The 20,012-nt window shown below is 34.5% G+C and overlaps 2 protein-coding genes across 2 annotated transcripts; both read left to right on the plus strand.

Annotated features, from left to right (window-relative positions):
- Positions 1-426: 426 nt before the first annotated feature.
- On the plus strand, positions 427-1,173 carry LOC104882883 (uncharacterized). The gene has a single exon (XM_010667297.1). It carries the CDS (start codon positions 427-429, stop codon positions 1,171-1,173), a length of 747 nt encoding a protein of 248 aa, XP_010665599.1.
- A 4,958-nt stretch (positions 1,174-6,131) lies between these two features.
- Positions 6,132-6,809, plus strand: LOC130589760 (uncharacterized). Its single transcript, XM_057391303.1, has 2 exons — positions 6,132-6,509; positions 6,584-6,809. The coding sequence occupies exons 1-2, from the start codon at positions 6,212-6,214 to the stop codon at positions 6,586-6,588; spliced, it is 303 nt and encodes a 100-aa protein (XP_057247286.1). The 5' UTR covers positions 6,132-6,211; the 3' UTR covers positions 6,589-6,809.
- Positions 6,810-20,012: the final 13,203 nt, after the last annotated feature.

A 20,012-nucleotide genomic window follows, 5' to 3' on the forward strand; every position in this document is an offset into this window, starting at 1 on the left:
TCGGAATTAACCAGACTCCTTATGAAGACAAAGTTAATCATATGGGATGAAGCTCCCATGATGCATAAATACTGCTTTGAAGCTCTAGATAGGAGTTCAAAGGATGTTATGCAGTTTGTGAATCCTGCAAATCAAGATATCACATTTGGTAGCAAGGTTGTAGTTTTTGCTGGTGATTTAAGAAAAATATTACCCGTGGTGCCTAAAGGAAGCAGACAAGACATTGTCTTCTCAGCAATAAATAGTTCTTACTTATGGGACTTTTGCCGAGTACTTAGGCTGACAAAGAACATGCGCCTCACAACAGGTTCAAGTAATTAAAATGTTGATGAAATTAGAGAATTTTCATAATGGATACTCAATGTTGGAGATGGCTAAGTTGGAGAGCCAAATGATGGTGAGGCCGATATTGAAATACCCCATGAAATGTTTGTAGATGGGGGACATGACCCTATTGCGACAATAGTAGAAAGCACATATCCTGACATAGCGGATCACATTTGGGAACCAAGTTATTTTCAAGAAAGAGCTATTCTTGCTCCAACCAATGAAATTGCTGAGACGGTTAACGATCACGTGTTATCTCAATCGCCAGGTGAAGAAAGAACTTACTTGAGTTCAGATGCAATTTCAGTGGAGGAAGGAAATTTTGGAATTCATGAGATGTATTCAACAGAGTTCCTAAATACAATTAAATGCGGAGGATTACCAAACCATAGTATACGACTGAAGGTTAGAGCACCAGTGATGCTCCTAAGGAATATTGATCAAAGTTCTGGGCTATGTAATGGCATAAGATTGGTCGTTAAACACTTAGGCGATCGCATTATAGAGGCTATTGTGGTATCTGGTAGTAATTTGGGCAATAAGGTCTTCATTCCACGAATGACGCTGACTTCGTCAGACTCAACAAAATTTCCCATCAAGTTCCAACGGAGACAATTCCCTTTGGTTGTGTGCTTAATGACAATCAATAAAAGTCAAGGACAATCACTTTCGCATGTTGGCCTATATCTTCCTCGGTCTGTTTTCTGCTATAGACAATTTTATGTGGCCGTATCAAGAGTTACTAGCAAGAAGGGTTTGAAAATTTTAATAGTTGATAAAGAACGTGGAACATCAAATGTTACCACGAACATAGTGTACAAAGAAGTATTTCAGAATGTTGGTTAAATACTCTTATTATTAATGTTACTAAATAATTAATCTTTATTTTCATCCACTTTGTTGACATGTATTTTTTTTACCTCAGATTTTCATGATTTATATTGCATGCGAACTTTAAGTGCTTCAAAATATGTTGCAACAATATTTACAGATATTACATTTGATGTACACAATTATCTCAAAAAATAAACTTCCCGTGCATTTTTGCACGGGTTAAAAGCTAGTAAAATAATATATGAAAGTATGTCAACAGGTGACAACCTAGTGATATTGGCATCATTTTCGATCCCCGAAATCTTAGGATCGAGTTTCACCCCTTGCATTAAGAAGGGATCTTCAATTTCTCCCCTACTTACAAGAGACTTCATTTTACCTTTAAGAAAAGTCCATATTAAAGTAAAATATTGTAAGTATACTATCCAATAAGAGTGAACAATAAAGAATATGGTAAACAAAGTGTGAAAGTGCACAAACCTAATTAAGAAGATGGTATGTGAGGCTCAAAACACCACAAAGTTCCCTTTATGATACCATGGAATATTAAATGGAGATTTTATAGTCTGCAGATAATAGAAGATGGAGAAAAGGAAGTGGAGAAACCGACGTCGGTTTCTTTGTTGTGCTACAATTTTTTTTAATTACTTTACAGGAAATTGAAGTGTATAAAAATTATCGTTTGTTAGTGGTGTGCTTTCCTTAACTTCCTGTATTTTTCTGGGTGAAAAACCAATAAGTTAAACTTGTAATTTTTTAAAAAATAAAAATAAAAATTGGAGGTATTGTGGTAAAAGAGGGTGGACACCAAACTTCTCAAAGTTTCCATATATATAATAGAAATAATATATGTATTATGTTCTCCTTGCTACAATTTATTACCATACTTCATATCCCTATCTCTATTTATGCGCTTCAATTTGTATTGAAAAATAATTAATGATGATTATTTTTAGTAATTATATACTCAATGATTTTGATTAATTATTGGTAAGTACGGGGATTTTAGTTATTATTAGATAATTTAATAAATCCTTAATGGATTTAATGAATATTCATCTGTAACTAAATAGTGTTTATGAGAAATGCTCATTCAACGCATGACTGTCTTTAGTTTGTTAGTATATATCAAACTTTTAAGAAATTCTCTTAGTAATAGACCCATTACAAATACTTAGGCCCCATAAAAAGTTTCAACTACATAGTAGTAAACCTGTACTCCATGAACAGCCAAATATACCACCACAACCACCTTTCTCTCCTCCCTTCATCCACCCCGTCCAAAAGTCACCCCCACCATGAAAACCCCATTTCTCATCTCTCCAAAATCCGAAAGATTTTAAAATCTCAAACCCAATCACCATATGTTATTCATCAGCAATTCATTAGAAACTGAAGTCTGCTTTTTTTATTTAAGTTTGAAGATTTATTGAATAATCATTCGAGGTCGGTGCGAGCATGAAGGTCATTGTGTAAATGACGGATTTCATGATCTATATTATGATATGTGTGCAAATGTTGGTTTATTCTTTGTTGTAAGAACATACTTTTTTTTTATGCAAATTGAACGTGCAACTGCTTTGCTTGTTGCTCTTGAAGATCTATGGTCGTTCCATTGTCCTTGACTCCAAAGTTAAAATCACAAAAAAAGAATGTTAGACGTACATATTTGTACAGAGGTTATGGGAAAATCAAATTTACTTATACTTCACCTAATGATGATTTTCAAGAAGGTTTGTAAGAGGAAGAAGATGGGGAGAAAAAGTTTCGTGTAGTGGTTTATGTTTGTTTGATTTTTTTTTGTTTACCTTCAGAATTGTCGCTAATTTTCATATTTCTAGATATGATTCAAAATGACTATTGTTCATTTTATTCATTTTTTTTCACTTCATTCAGCCTAATGTTGATCCAAATTGTTAGTTTGTTTGTTCAAATTATTTATAATGTCCTTTCATATTACTTATATAGTTCATTGTAATGAATATCTATGTTGTTATTATTCTTTGTAATGTACAAATATGATTCAGCAAAAAGCAACATACTATCTATAATGAACATCTCAATTAAATAGTTATATAAATATCCAAAAAACATTAATTTCAAAAGATGGTAAATTCAAAATGCAGTATATGCTAAAGCTGTTTAGCATCTTAAAAAGTTGAAACAACATTACTCATATTTTAGGAAAATTTGACATATACAACTAAATAATAATAATGAGAGGTATGTTCGACTTTTTAATAATATATCGTGGTTTGCTAAGTATAACTAGGTATTTTGTTAGGTTTCTTTAGTTTAACAAACTAATAAAGCACAAGTAATGGTTTTCTACCAATTATTGGACTATAATTGCTTTTAGAAATTGATTATTGAACTAATGAAGGTGTCTTATATTCAACGCTTTTAAGTCTCGTTAGCCCGTGGAAAGCCCAATCCTTATTAGGACATGTAAGGATAAAGAAGTCAAACCCGCAAAAAGGGCTTGATCATGCATTATTAGGTCCGCCGAACAAATATTTTAGGAATGGTCTGGCCAGTGCCTAGCCCAAGTCCGCAAATGATCACGTCTACTATGTACTCGAAGGCAGATTTGTAACCAAAGTAATACAATATGTTTCATATGAACATCATGGTCTTATTAAAGAACATTCATTGCTAATTGAAAAATATTGACTTCATTAAGAATATATTATTGCTTCTGAACTTCCTCCCTTTTCCGATTGATTTGATTTGATTTATGAAATCTCGATATCGTAACATATCATTAGTTGTTTGATCTAGTAAACTGAACTGATACAAGAAAGAAAATAGTAGTAGTAAAAACAAAATTATTCAAGTTTATAATATATTGAAGTAATGAACATAACCTTCCAAACACACAGTTTATATACAATGAACATGCTATCATACACACAATGAATATACGACCAAATATAACGAGCATATGCCTAAATAATTTTTGTGAACACACGCTAATAATACAATGAACATTGACCCAAAATGTGTATTTTGTACTTCTCAATACTACAATAAATATCATACTCATATAAAGAATATTTGAACAAATATCGTGCATGTGTAGACAAAAATCTAATAATTGATTTATCATTAATTCATATCATTTCATTGAATATATCACAACCATGAACATATGATTGCAATGCAACAAGCATCTGACCAACATGTGTTTTAGCGAACACGTGATAATATAACAATGAACATATGCCATAATTCATGTTATTAATGCAACTACTATGTGCCCAATACACAACGAACATATGACCAAATGTACCTAACATCTGAATAAATACACAGAAAATATATATCTAAATAATAAACACATTATAAAATACAATGAACATATATAGACAATAAAAAAAAACTACCTATTTTTTGTTCTACTTTCTTCCTGATATCAAACTCGTTTAATTCTCTCATTTGTTTACTAGGCTATTTCTTTCGTTCATTTGGACATCAATTGCAAATTTTTTTCCATTTTTTCACAAACCGTCATCAACATCATAAATCCTTTTTTAAATAAGAAATTAAAATTCAAAACGTAAGATGTTCCCAATTCTTATCAAATCCATAGATCTAGTACCTTATGTTTTCAATTTCGCTTTGCAACTTGTCGTTTTCATCTGTTTTCATCTTCATGTATGAGAGAAGTTGGAGAATTTGGGAAGAAGAGAGACACAGAGAGAGATGTTGGAACATTTATAGGGTAATGGGTTTGAAACTCATAAGGGTATGTACTAGAAGAGGAGGAGGTCTAGTATGCAAAAGGCTAGAGTGCATCAAGTGGCAAAACGCATTGATAAACCAAGGGAGACAGAAGACCCGGCCGCGAGTCGCGACAACCGTCGCGAGTCGCGACAGGCGTCGCGGGTCGCGACCAGCTCCTCGCGACTCGCGAGCTTCTTCGCGAGTCGCGACGTGTCTTCTGCCTTGGAATGCGAAAAGTTGTCTCGACGGTTTTATATCCGTTGTGATGCTTTGTTGATCATTTTAATGACTTTTAAGGTCCTTTAATCAGTAGATTAAAGACCTTTGATGAGTGATTAAGATGGGGTTATGTGATTAACCTCTCTAGTCAATGTGATTAAGATGGGGGTTATGTGATTAACCTCCCTAGTCAATGAAAGGTTTATTCTTCCTATATAAACCTTGGGATTCCTATGAGTGAGGGTTAGAAGAAAAATCAGAATTTTCTATACTCTCAAAACTTCTTGCTTTAGCTTAAGAGAAACTTGCAATCTTCTCTTGAGTGTTCTTCACAAACACAAAACACAAGTTCTTGTTGATTCACTTAGAAGATCATCTAAGTGGATTGTTTCTCTCCATTGTATCTCATTAGTTATTTCGTGTTAACCCGGTGATCCTAGAGGGGCGAAATTAAACTAATAGGAAAGCGTAGTTTCCGTGCCTTGGAGTGGATATCCGGTTCTCTCATTGATCACACCTAACAATCTATTAGTTTAATTTTCTTTCGGATATGGCTCAATCACTCAAGGACATGACTATGAACTTCCAAAAGTTGGATAAGTTTGAGGGTGGGCTATCGAGGTGGCAAAAGAAGATGCACTTCTTGTTGACCGCCTTGAATGTGGTGTATGTGTTATCAACTCCTATGCCACCACTCCCGGAAGATGGAGAGGAAGAGCCTCTTGAGACTACTAGGAAGAGGATAAAGTGGGAGAATGATGACTACATTTGTCGTGGTCATATTCTCAACTCTCTCACCGACCCGTTGTTTGATCTCTACCAAAATGTGGAGAGTGCAAAGGAACTTTGGGATGCTCTTGAGGCCAAGTACATTTCGGAAGATGCTTCAAGTAAGAAATTCCTTGTTAGTAATTTTAATTCTTTTAAAATGACTAATGATCGGCCTATTATGGAGCAATTCCATGAGGTTCATCATATTTTGAACCAAATAAGATCACAGTATGGTATGGTGATGGATGAGGCAATTGCGGTTGCCTCAATCATTGACAAATTACCAAATTCTTGGAAAGATACAAAACATCTTTTAAAACATAAAAAGGAAGACATGTCCATGGAGCAATTAGGAACTCATCTTCGTATTGAAGAGGGGATCCGGGCTCAAGATGGGGTTAAGGATACTACTCCTAGTATTCCTAAATCTACCGTTAATTTGGTAGAGGTTGGTGGGTCTAGTAAGACCAAGAAATCCAACAACAACAACAACAACAAAACCAATGTTGCAAACAAGAAGAGGAAGACCCTCTCTTGTTGGATATGCAATGGTCCTCATCTTAAGAGGGATTGTCCTTCTAACAACAAGAAGAAGACAAAGAACACACAACCTAGTGTTGTTCAAAACCAAGGTAACAATGCACATGTTAATGTAATTGAAGAAATGCATTTTGTTGCTATGATTTCTGAAATTATGTGTGTGCAGGTTGATGATTCTTGGTGGATAGATTCGGGAGCCTCTAGACATGTGTGCAATAACAAGGATTTCTTCAAGTCTTTGAAAGATTTGGATGATGGTCCAATCTTGTATATGGGGAATGATTCTACGGTAAAGGCTAGAGGCATAGGCCAAGTAGAATTGTTGTTAACCTCGGGAAAGACTTTAACTCTCCGGGATGTTGTGTATGTACCGGAAGTTAGGAAGAATCTTGTGTCGGAGGTCTCTTGAATAAGTATGGTTTTAAATTGTTTTTGAGTCGGATAAATTTGTACTTTCCAAGGGTGGTATTTTTGTTGGACAAGGTTTCTTTTGTAATGGAATGTTTAAATTTAGTATTGATAATAAAATTGGTACTAGTTCTATTTACATGCTTGATGTTTCTTCTCTATGGCACAATCGTTTATGTCATGTGAATTATCGTAGATTATATGACATGTCTAAAATGGGGTTGATACCTCCTTTCGATTTAAAGTTAGAGAAGTGTCACACTTGCGTGCTAAATAAAATTACAAAAAATCCTTATCCTAGTGTGACTAGACAAACGGTATTGCTTGAATTGGTGCATAGTGACTTGTGTGACTTTCATAGTTCACCTTCTTTAGGAAATAAAAAATTATTGTAACTTTTATTGATGATTTTTCAAGGTTTTGTTACATATATTATTATTTACTAAAGATGAAGCACTAGAAAAGTTTAAGACCTTTAAAATCGAAGTGGAACTCCAACTTAATCAAAAGATTAAAAGACTTCGAACGGATAGGGGTGGTGAATATTATAATCCAAGTTATTTTAGTTCCATTGGTGTAATTCATGAAACAACCGCCCCATACTCACCTCAAAGTAATGGTATAGCGGAAAGGAAAAATAGGGTCCTAAAAGAAATGGTTAATACCATGCTTTCTAATTCGGGTCTTAATGACGGTTTTTGGGGTGATGCAATTTTAACTGCATGTTACATTTTAAATCGAGTTCCTAATAAAAGGAATAAGACTACCCCTTATGAACTTTGGTGTAATAAAAAGCCTAATCTCAATTACCTTAAGGTATGGGGTTGTAGGGCAATTGTCAAATTGACGGAACCTAAAAGGAAAACTTTAGGTGAAAAAGGAATTGATTGCATTTTTATAGGCTATGCGGTACATAGCAAAGCCTATAGGTTTTATGTCATTGAGCCCAATGACTTTGTCTCTATTCACTCCGTGATAGAGTCAAGGGATGCAATATTTGATGAGACTAGATTCTCATCGATTCCAAGACCAAAGGACATGATACCTAGTACTAGTTCCAATGTTGTAGATGACATTTCAAATGATCATGATACTACAACACCGGAAATTAGGAAAAGTAAACGAATTAGAAAAGAGAAATCTTTTGGACCGGATTTTCAACTATATTTAGTTGAAGGGTCAAGGGAGTCAATTTCGACTCAAATTTCATATTGTTACAATATGGAGGAGGATCCTAGGTCCTTTGATGAGGCTATGAAGTCTCATGATTCTGCTTTCTGGAAAGAGGCAGTGAATGATGAAATGGATTCTATAATGGGTAATCACACTTGGATTTTAGCTAATTTACCTCCCGGTTGCAAACCCCTAGGTTGTAAATGGATTTTTGTAAGGAAAAAGAAAATCGATGGAACCATACTAAAACATAAGGCCCGGTTAGTGGTCCAAGGTTTTAGGCAAAGATAGGTATCGATTACTTTGATACTTATGCTCCAGTAGCTAGAATAGCTACTATTAGACTATTGATAGCATTAGCTGCGATTCATGGTCTAGTAATTCACCAAATGGATGTAAAAACTGCTTTTCTTAATGGTGAATTGGAGGAGGAAGTGTACATGAATCAACCTGAAGGGTTTGTGGTTAAAGGTCAAGAAACTAAAGTTTGCAAATTAGTTAGATCTTTGTATGGTCTTAAACAAGCACCTAAGCAATGGCATCAAAAATTTGATGAAGTTGTGTTGTCTAGTGGGTTCAAAATAAATCAGTCCGATAAGTGTGTATATAGCAAATTTGATAATAACGGTAAAGGAGTTATAATTTGCTTATATGTTGATGATATGCTTATTTTTGGGACTGATTTGGAACAAGTGGAAAGCCAAAGTCTTCCTTTCCTCTAGCTTCTCCATGAAAGATTTGGGTGAAGCGGATGTTATTCTAGGTATTAGAATAATAAGAGGGAAAGGGTCGTTTTCTTTATCACAATCTCATTATATTGAGAAAGTGGTCAAGAGGTATAATGAGTCAAATTCGACTCATTTTGCTACTCCTATGGATCCTAGTATTCACTTGGTTCCGAGTAGTGGTACTCCAATTTCACAATTGGAGTATGCAAGCTTAATTGGAAGCTTGATGTATGCTATGACTAGCACTCGGCCGGATATAGCCTTTGCTATTGGCAAGCTCAGTAGGTATACTAGTAATCCTAGTATGTTGCATTGGCAAGCATTGAGAAGAGTGTTAAGGTACTTGAATAAGACCTTGGATTATGTCATAACATACAAAAGAGAACCTTCTATCTTAGAAGGTTACTCGGATGCTAGTTGGATTTCGAATAAGGAAGATTATTCATCCACTAGTGGTTGGGTGTTTCTTCTTGAGGAGGTGCCATTTCATGGGCTCCAAGAAGCAAACATGTATAACGGATTCCACTATGGCATCGGAATTCATTGCTTTGGCTTCTTGTTGCCAAGAAGCGGAATGGCTAAGGAATGTGTTGAGTGAGGTGGACTTATGGGTGAAACCAATGTCACCTCTTGCTATCCATTGTGATAGTGCATCAACCATAGCTAAAGCATATAGTGAAGTCTACAATGGCAAGTCAAGGCACATTGGAGTTAGACATAGCTATGTGCGGGAAATGATAAGGAATAGTTGTATAACTATTAATTTTGTTCGGTCTAGTTTGAACTTGGCGGATACGTTTACAAAACCGTTGTCAAGGGAACTAGTGAACAAAATGAACAAAGGGATGGGTCTTAAGCCTATTGTCAACCTATGGTGAAGGAAAACTCTATTTGATGTCTAATACAACGTTAGATCTCAAATTCAAGGAGGATAGTACTTCTCTAAGAGGTTGGGAGCACTTGTTTAATACATCCCGAGGTTAGTGCTTGTTGCTACAATGATAAAGAGGTTGAATTTTATTCTTAATAAATCTTTGATAAGGTGCTCAATTGTAGGAGCATGTCCGGAAAGATTTACCTATGTAAGCTAGAAGTTTGGCCGCTTCATCAAGTCTAGGCTTGACTTGGAATGCTTATGAATGGATATGGACACCAAGGCTTCATAGGTGTCGGAGGTTTTAAGAACCTAGTTTATGTTTGTGTGTATTAGTAACTTCAATAATTTGTAATGGTTATATGATTCAAAGCTTTGTCTATCATTATGATCTAAATTATTGTAAAGATTACTTTTACTAAATGGAAATTCAATCGTTAGATATTTCCATGATGCATGAACATGTGTGTTTGCGATTTATAGCAAGTTGAAAAACTTTTCAACATTACCCTATAAATGGGAGGAGGATTGTTGGAACATTTATAGGGTAATGGGTTTGAAACTCATAAGGTATGTACTAGAAGAGGAGGAGGTCTAGTATGCAAAAGGCTAGAGTGCATCAAGTGGCAAAACGCATTGATAAACCAAGGGAGACAGAAGACTGGCCGTGAGTCGCGACAACCGTCGCGAGTCGCACCAGTGGCCGTCGCGAGTCGCGACAGGCGTCGCGGGTCGCGACCAGCCCTCGCGACTCGCGAGCTTCTTCGCGAGTCGCGACGTGTCTTCTGCCTTGGAATGCGAAAAGTTGCCTCGACGGTTTTATATCCGTTGTGATGCTTGTTGATCATTTTAATGACTTTTAAGGTCCTTTAATCAGTAGATTAAAGACCTTTGATGAGTGATTAAGATGGGGGTTATGTGATTAACCTCTCTAGTCAATGTGATTAAGATGGGGGTTATGTGATTAACCTCCCTAGTCAATGAAAGGTTTATTCTTCCTATATAAACCTTGGGATTCCTATGAGTGAGGGGTTAGAAGAAAAATCAGATTTTCTATACTCTCAAAACCTTCTTGCTTTGCTTAAGAGAAACCTTGCAATCTTCTCTTGAGTGTTCTTCACAAACACAAAAACACAAGTTCTTTGTTGATTCACTTAGAAGATCATCTAAGTGGATTGTTTCTCTCCATTGTATCTCATTAGTTATTTCGTGTTAACCCGGTGATCCTAGAGGGGCGAAATTAAACTAATAGGAAAGCGTAGTTTCCGTGCCTTGGAGTGGATATCCGGTTCTCTCATTGATCACTCACCTAACAAGAGAGAGAGAAAGAGAGAGAGAGAGAGAGAGAGAGAGAGAGAGAGAGAAAGAGAGAGAGAGAGAGAGAGAGAGAGTATATAAAAATTTATGTGGGAAAGTGAAAGTTATAACGAATTAAAAAGCATGTTTTATGTTTTCTGTATTCATTGGAGATCATAAGATGTTCTTTCTATGCGCGGTTGACTTAATGGAGTTGCATTTTATGTTTTGTTGACCCGCAGGTTGATCCGTGCGCACATTCCTCATGGTACACCCGTGTGCATCTTCTACCATATACGCTAAACTTGAACAATTAACATATGTAATTACTTACTCTGTAACAAAATAGATGTACATGTTAAACTTTTTTTCCCATCTTTGGTAAGTTTTTGAGCTTGAATTTACCAAACTACCCTTAATAAAAAAAATTAAACAAGAATATTGCACCTAACAAAGTGAACGTTACATCCTAATATAAACTCATTAAATCTAATTACTTCCACCAAAATTAAAACATCCCCAACTCTTATTAGAAATCAGATCATTCTGATTTCATTCAATTCATCCAATTGAAATTTGATTTCCCAACTACCCACCCACTCATATCCAGCTCTAATCTCAGATGCCCTAAATCTCGAACCTTCCACCCAATTCTCACCCCCATTCTTTCACTTGACCTTTCTCTCCCCAAAACAAACCCTAAAAAACTTGTTCTCCGTTTGTCTCTCTACATCGTCTTCTTTCGTTCTTCTATTTCTTTCACCATGGACAAGCCAAATTTGGGTTCCTTTTACTATGCAACGTTCCATGACGATACAACTTTTGATGGATGTCTCAACATCACATATATCTGTGAGTCCTTCGAGAATAAGTCCCCATGGCCAGGGAGGCTTTATGAGATTGGGAGTGCTCCAACATGTTTAAATCCGATATCAATTGTTGCTTTGGGTGAGATTTTAAAGCAGCAGAGAGATCTAGAGTGTGCAAAATCCGAAGCAAAGCGAAGGTTGGAGTACCCGGCTCCAACTGGGCAGGGTTTGTCATATGATGAATGGGGTGAGGACTCCGTTGATGGGAGTGGCAGTGAGAGTAGTCCGAAAAACAAAGAGGTTAAGGTGTCCTCTAACTCTTCTAACAGATGGTTTAGATGTTCTCTTCGTGCGAAGGCCTTTTTAATCCTCCTTTTTCCAATCCAAAGTAAATTTGGATTTCAATTTTCCAATTCAAATACAAACCAACTAGAGTTTGAATTCAAACCAATTCAATTTGATTTTTCAGACACTAGCACTACTACAAATTAGGGAAAAGATAACACCAATAAGATAATCCTCTTTTTTCCAATGCAAACAAAATTTGGATTTCAGTTTTCCAATTCAAATACAAACCAACCAGAGTTTGAATCCAAACCAATCCAATCTGATTTTTGAAACATATTGATTGGGTCCAATCTGAAATATCCAAAATTTTAAACTTCCTTTTTTGATGAAATAATTTAGGCACAAGCAATAAAATAAAGTGTTCGACAATTGAAGTAATTAATACAATCCCAAAAAATGACTAATAACAACTAAGATTTCATGCAAACCCATAAACTTTATCGAAATCACTCAAGTCGAATTCCAGATATACAATACAAGACTTATTTGTTATTCGGTTATCTTGGATTTTTGGATCAATCACCCTCAATCCAAATCATTTCGAAAATCCAAATTTTCAAAAAAATTCAATTCCAACATACCAATCCAAATTACTAATTTGGTTTGGATTGGATTGAGTTTCGATTTTTATCCAAATAAATTTCCCCCTACATGTATAATATCTAATTATAATTATAAAAGGTATCAAATTTTTTTATCTTATAATAACTTGGGTGAAAATCTATCGAGGAAATAATTTTCATGCTGATAAAAAAATTATCCTCCCAAGTACAAAAGTTGTGTACTTGCTTTTGATATAGTTTTATCATAGCAAAGCGGTCAACAAATATGGTCATAATATATTTATCATCTCAAGTAAAAAACTATCTAATATATACTTAGGGGTGCTTATCGCATGAGCCAAGCTCGAATTGTACTCGGCTCGGCTCGTTTATCGTTTAGCGGGGCTCGGCTCAGCTCATGAGCTCGATAACTAAAGCTCGGCTCGAGCTCATGAGCTTCACTTATCGAGCTCGGTTGAGTAGCTCGTCTTAGCTCGGGTCAAACTCGAGTTCGATTTGAGACAAATTAAAAATAAACTAACACAACATTAAACCAAACAAAAAATTCATATTTGAAATTTTAAAAAATTGTTGACATATCTTGTAGAATAATAGACTAAATTCAAAAAATAACATGAACAAACATATTATATATCATTTTTTACATGCTAAACAAAAAAAATTCTTACAAATATACATAAAATATTGACAAACTAGATCGAAAAGGATACTAAAAGAAAGACATAAATTGTTCAACGTAAAACTTTGTATAATAACTTTTTAAGTGTTTTAGTTTCTAATAAATTTTAAAGTGCTTTAAATTATAATTTTTTATATATATAAAATAATAACCGAGCCTCTTCGCGAGCTTGGCCTAGTCCGTCTCGGCTCGTTAAGATCTCGAGCCGAATCCCCCAAATTATATAAAAAATTAGAGATTTTTTTGTTTTGCGCTCGACGTATTTACTTGCGCTTCGTGCAACAACACTGCGCACCACACATAAACTCTGCGCTCGACGCATCTAGTACGCACTGAGTTAAGAAACATTGGAATATGACCAAAGGGACAAAATACAAAATCTACTCTTATTTCTTTCCCCATATTGCCACGATATCGCTTAAAGTGCATGCTCTCATGTCTTCATAAAGTATTCTGTAACAATTTTTGTTCAATCCTTGATCTAAATCTCTTTGCATTAAAATAATTAATAAAAAAAGAACTTCCATTTTCAAACACATTGAGGGTGCTTGACAATTAGAGTTTTGAACCACTTTTAGAGTTTTCACTAGTCAAAAACTCTAAAAGGGATGTTTCTTAAAAGGGAGTTTTGGAATAAAAAATATCAAAATGAAAAAGCTCGTAATACAAGCTTCTTCATAAGAGGATTAGGAAAAAATAAGTTCAATGACTTTTTTTACCTCTAATAATAATACTACACATATGTACTATAATGCCTGTAAATGTTATTTTACACAAATAAATAACAATAAGCTTTTAGCAACCAGTAACTTGTTACCAAACACATTTATAAAACAAAGTTGTCAAATCAACAGTGAGATTGGTTAAACAAAAAGTTTAAACTCTAACAACTAAACTCTAATATGTAAACTATATTTGCCAAACAGGGCCATTGTCGGTGGAGCTCTTAAGTCATATTCTGTCAATATTTTGCTACTTCATCCTAAAAACTAAAAATTGAATGAATCAAATGGTTTCTCACTTCTCTCACTGATCTCTTTCCAGCATATTCCCATCTACTATTATAGTATAATGTCATCAAACAACCTAGTGTTTATTAGATATTATTGAAAACAATGCATAAAAATTAGTCACATTCGCACTTATTCCGTGGACATGTACTGTTGAGCCTAAGTTTTGAAGATGACTTAACCACAAAATACATACTTGTATTATTTAATGTATGATGTTGCTAGGTTACTCATTGAAGAACAAAGAAAATATTTGATCGAAGATTAAAGAAAGGAGAATTAATCAAGATCGAAGTGAAGATGTTCATGAGATGAAGAATCAAGCTTGCAATGAAGATTAGAATACATTATGAAGTATTATATTGTTCATGTTAAGGTCGAGTAAAGGTAAAAGATGATTGGTATTGAATTCTCAAAAGGAACTTAGTTCTGTTTCCATGACATGAATAAACATTGACATAGTTTAGGAACTATGGTTGGAAACTGACTTAGAAACGTACTTAGGAACACCTAAATCGATTTTGATGCTGAGTGCTTAATTTATTTTGGACAAATAATAGTAGAATATGAATCCTAGTTAAGTTTGACCTAGATCCACTAATTTAGGGAATTAGTTAGGAAAAATTATAAATAGATTTTCTAAATTGAAAAAGATATTCTCCTATTTTAAAATCTTATTTTTTTATTCTAAATAAATCAAAAGATTTTCTTTTCAAATTAGATTTGATTTTTGGTTACATTTAAAATAAATTGAAAAGATATTTTTCCTAAATTAATTTATTTAAAAATGATTTAGTTTTCCTCCAAGTAATCACTAACCACGTAATGTTTTACTGCTAAACGTTTTTAATTGTTTTAGTGGGTTAGTTTCTTTGTTCCCATGCAATTTAATCAGTGCAGATCATTGGGTTAGTGGATTAATTAGTGTTAAGTTAATTCATGAATACTTGCCCTATAAATAGGCTCCTAATCCCAAGATAATTTTGTGCTTGACTTTTAGTAATCACACAAATGTCACAAATGTGTGTCTCACATAGCTTAAAATCCTAAGTTGTCTAAAGTGTCAGTGTCGTTTTCCCAAGAGAATTCATACTACTACCTTTGGATTTTACTCTTCCATTGTTAACATAAATTGTATTTATTTGGGTAAAAGGTTTGAGTGAACTCATGTAAGTGTGAGAAATCTTTGAGTAAAGCAAGAGAAAGAGAAAAGAAAGAAACTTCTAGTGAAGTTTGAGAGGAACAAAAGTTAGTGGGAACTGTTCTTGGAAACTTGAGTTTAGGAACTCAGGTTGTGGCCTGAGAAAATTAATAGGTTTGTAACAGAGTCGTTGGCCTATTATAGTAGAAAGTTTGAGTCAAAATCCCTTGTGGTCGAGGTTGTTTCTTCCTATTGGGCCCGAAAAGTTTTTCCTCGCTAAAATCTCTTGTGTTTTCATTGTGAGTTCCCTATATATCTTTTAATTACGCAAAAGTTACGCTTATTCTCTCACTATAATTCACCCCCCTCTCATAGTGCTCATATTATACAACAATTGGTATCAGAGCAGAAACTCTAAAAACACAGGAAGCCCTGTTGAGTTCAAGATCTTGGAAAATATGAATACTAGAGAGAAAGTAGAAGAAGGGTACTCTACTCAGAGGCCACCGATATTCAATGGCAAGTTCTACACCTAGTGGAAGAATAGAATGGAGATCTTCATCAAAGCCAACAACTATCAGGTAGGAGAGTCATAGAGGTAGGTGATTTTGAAGTCACTACCAGTAATGACAAAAATGAGGTAATTCCTAAATCTATAACTGATTTTGATAAACTAGATTTCAAAAAAATTAAAATCAATGCTCTTGCTATTAAACTGCTTCGTTAAGGTCTTAGATCTCATGATCACAATCGTATCATGGGATGCAAAATCGTAAAACAAATTTGGGATCTTCTTGAAGTCACTCATGAAGGTACAAGTGAAGTTAAGAGATCAAACTCGATCTTTTAATGAATCAATATGAACTTGCTGGTTGCCTTGAAACCGATGAAAGCGATGACTCGAAAATTGACGAAGAAGAATTCGCTCTTAGAGCACAACCAATGGTTGCCCTATAATTTGTGGTCATTAATTATTTTATTACTTTAATTTCTCACTCTTTCACCTACCCCACCATTTTTTCTCTCTCCTCCATTTCCTTCTTTGCTCTTCTTTTTCTTGGTCCATCATGAAGAGTTGGGCATCAATTTCTTGGCCAAATTTTTTCTCTCTCCTAATAAACTAATATTACTTTTATAATCTCTCTCCTCATAACCCACAAGGAGGGCAACCATTGGGAGCACTCTTATGGTCCGAAAATTCAAAAGAATTTTTTAGGAACATGAAGACTATAAACGTAAAAATAAGAAATACACTAACAAACCTGTTTGTCATAAGTGTGGAAGATCCGATCACTTTATCAAGGAGTGTCCTCAATGGGAACAAGACAAAGGAAAAGGAAGGGAACGAAGCAAAGATAGGAAGAAGGGGTACATGAGTTTCTATACCAGATCTCGATATGAAGAAAGCTATAGTTGCTGCAATGGGAGATACTGACTCTAAGGAACAAGATGATCCTCAACCTTGTGAAGAAACAACAAACTTTTGTCTCATGGCTATTGACAAGAATCTGACGAAGAGATTAAATATCTTGAGGCAAGTTTAGACACTATTAAATCTCGTCTTAATTCTTTAAGTAAAGAGCAATTATCTGATTTTATTGTTGATGTTGTGAATGATTGCAAAGATGAGGCTACTAAGTTGAAGCAAAGTGAACATGCTTTAGTAGTTGCAATAGAACATATTTCTTGGCTTAAAAGTATTCGAACTGATATTGAGAAAAAAAATTTTGAGTCGTTTGATTTAAATCTAAACTTGAATGAGAATTTCAAAACTGTAAAAAATGAGGACTATTTTTTAAGCCTTGAGTTATCTCGATTAAAAAAATTTGTTCCTCAGGTGAGTTCCTTTGACATTAAGTCAGTTCCCTTACAAAGTTTTAGATCTGAAATAAAAAAAAATAAAAAATCAAGTCTCGTTTTTGGAAAATGAAAACAAAGAACTTGAAGGGGAACTGAACTTAAGTAGGAACAAGAAAAAATTTCTTCCCATTCCTAATTGGATTATAAATCCACAAATAAAACGTATTGAAGGTCTTGATTTTAATAACAAAAAAGAAACATGAGAAACCTAAAAAGAGAGTTGATATGCCAAGTGATAAAGTTTGTATGTTTTGTGGGAACACTGGTCATTATAGGAACTCATGTCCTATAAGACTTGGTCTCTTTAACAAGAATTTGAAAGCAAGAAAATTAAATTGGAAAAAGAAACATATTATTCATGAAGGAAAGGAACCCAAGAAAGATTGGGTTCCTAACTCTAACAATTAATTTTCTTGCAGGCTAGAGTGAGGGGGAAGAACACATGATACCTAGAGTCTAGACAATGGTTTTTCTAAGCATATGACTAGAGACAAATCAAGATTTCTCTCACTCTCTGCCTATGATGGTGTAAGTGTGACTTTTGGTCACAACATTAAATGTAACATAGTTGCCATGGACAAAGTTGGTAAGTCACCATCATATTCCATAGATAATATTTTTCTAGTTGATGGTTTAAAGCATAATTTGTTGAGTATTTCTCAGATCTATGATAAGGGAAATTACGTGAAATTTAATAGTGATAAATGTATGATCATTAACAAAAGCACAAGGGATGTTGTTTTAGAAGGAACAAGGAAAGGGGACACATATGTTGTGTATCTTAACTTTGTTCCTAAAAATAATTTGACATGCCTTAGTGTTATTGATGATGATCCTCTCTTGTGGCATATGCGTCTTGCCATGCTAGTTTTTCTTTGCTTGACAAACTTTGATCAAAAGATCTAGACTTGGGGTTTACTTTCAAATAAGTTTCATATAGATCGTGTTTGCGATGCTTGTGCTAAACTGAAGCATGTTAGTTCCTCTTTTAAATCAAACTAAAGAATTTGTGAGCACCACGAGACCATCATAATTGATTCATATGGACTTGTGTGGACCTATGAGGATTCAAAGTAAAAGTGGTAAGAAGTATGTGCTAGTTATTGTTGATGATTACTCTAGATCTACTTGGGTTATTTTTCTTTCTAGCAAGGACGAGACTTATGATGAGTTCCTTGTCTTTGCAAAGAGAGTTCAAAAATTTGAGTGGTAAAAACTTTTACAGCTTATATCCGATCATGGCAAGGAATTTGGAAATTATAAGTTTGATTACTTTAGTAGGGAACATGGCTTGGACCATAATTTTTTCTCCCCTAAGACACCTCAACAAAATGATGTTATTGAAAGAGAAAAATAGAACCTTAGAAGAAATGGCTAGAACAATGTTCATAGCTAATCGTCTTCCTAGGAACTTTTGGGCCAAAGCCTTGAACACTGCTTGTTATATTATAAATCGTGTCATGTTGAGACTTTTGGTAAATAAAACTCCTTATGAGCTATATTTTGGTAAAAAGCCCAATATTACATATTTCAGATCATTTGGATGTAAATGTTTTGTTCATAATAATGGGAAACAAAATCTTGGAAAATTTGATGCTAAGAGTGATGAAGTTGTATTTCTAGGATACTCTTCAAGTAGCAAAGTCTATAAAGTTTATAATAAAAGGACTATGTTTGTAGAAGAAAGTGTGGATATCATTTTTGATGAAATAGAGAAATTCAATACAACCACACAGGTTGATGATGACTTCGAGATAGGTTTAGTAAAAGACTAATTTCTCATTGACGAGATTTTGGAAGAAGAATAAGTCATGGGAACAAAGCCTAAGGAACAACATCATGTTCCTGTTCCCAACGTTGAAGAAGAACTAGGTGAGGATACAAAGTGAATGATTCCATTATTGTTGAACCTGGTTCCCAAGAACAAGGAAGTGATGATAATCAAGGAACTACTCAAGGAAATCAAGTTCCCATCCAGGATTTCCAACCAAAGCCCTGGAAACATCAACGTTACCATCCTATGGAACTAATCATTAGTGACATTGACAAGGGAACTCAAATGAGATCTCAAATTAGAAATTTTTGTGTTTTTCATGCTTTTCTTTCAATATATGATGAAACCCAGGAACCATGAAAAATCTCTCACTGATACTGATCGGATTATGGCTATGCAAGATGAACTACATCAATTTGAAAGGAACAAGGTTTGACATCTTGAGTCTAAACCTAAGCACAATAAGGTAATTGTCTTGAAATGGGTGTTTAGGAACAAATTGGATAAGTTCGGAACCATAGTAAGGAACGAGGCTCGTTTGGTTGTGAAAGGATACAATCAATAGGAAGGTATTGATTACGAAGAAACTTTTGCTCCTGTTGCTAGATTTGAAGCTATTAAATTATTTATTGCATTTGGTGCTTTCATGGATTTTAAATTGTATCTAGATGTGAAATGTGTGTTTTTAAATGGTTATCTTAATGAAGATGTTTATGTTGAACAACCTCCTGGTTTTGAAAATAAAGATTTTCCCAATCATGTTTTTAAGCTTAACAAAACTCTTTATGGGTTAAAGCAAGCTCCTAGAGTATGGTATGAAAGACTTTCAAAGTTCCTTCTTGAAAATGAGTTTAAGAGAGGAAAACTTGATAGAACCTTGTTTTTGAAATCAAAAGGGAAACAATTGTTAGTAGTTCAAATATATCACTAGT

Source organism: Beta vulgaris, chromosome 8 (genome assembly GCF_026745355.1).
Source record: "Beta vulgaris subsp. vulgaris cultivar EL10 chromosome 8, EL10.2, whole genome shotgun sequence".
Classification (NCBI taxonomy): domain Eukaryota; kingdom Viridiplantae; phylum Streptophyta; class Magnoliopsida; order Caryophyllales; family Amaranthaceae; genus Beta; species Beta vulgaris.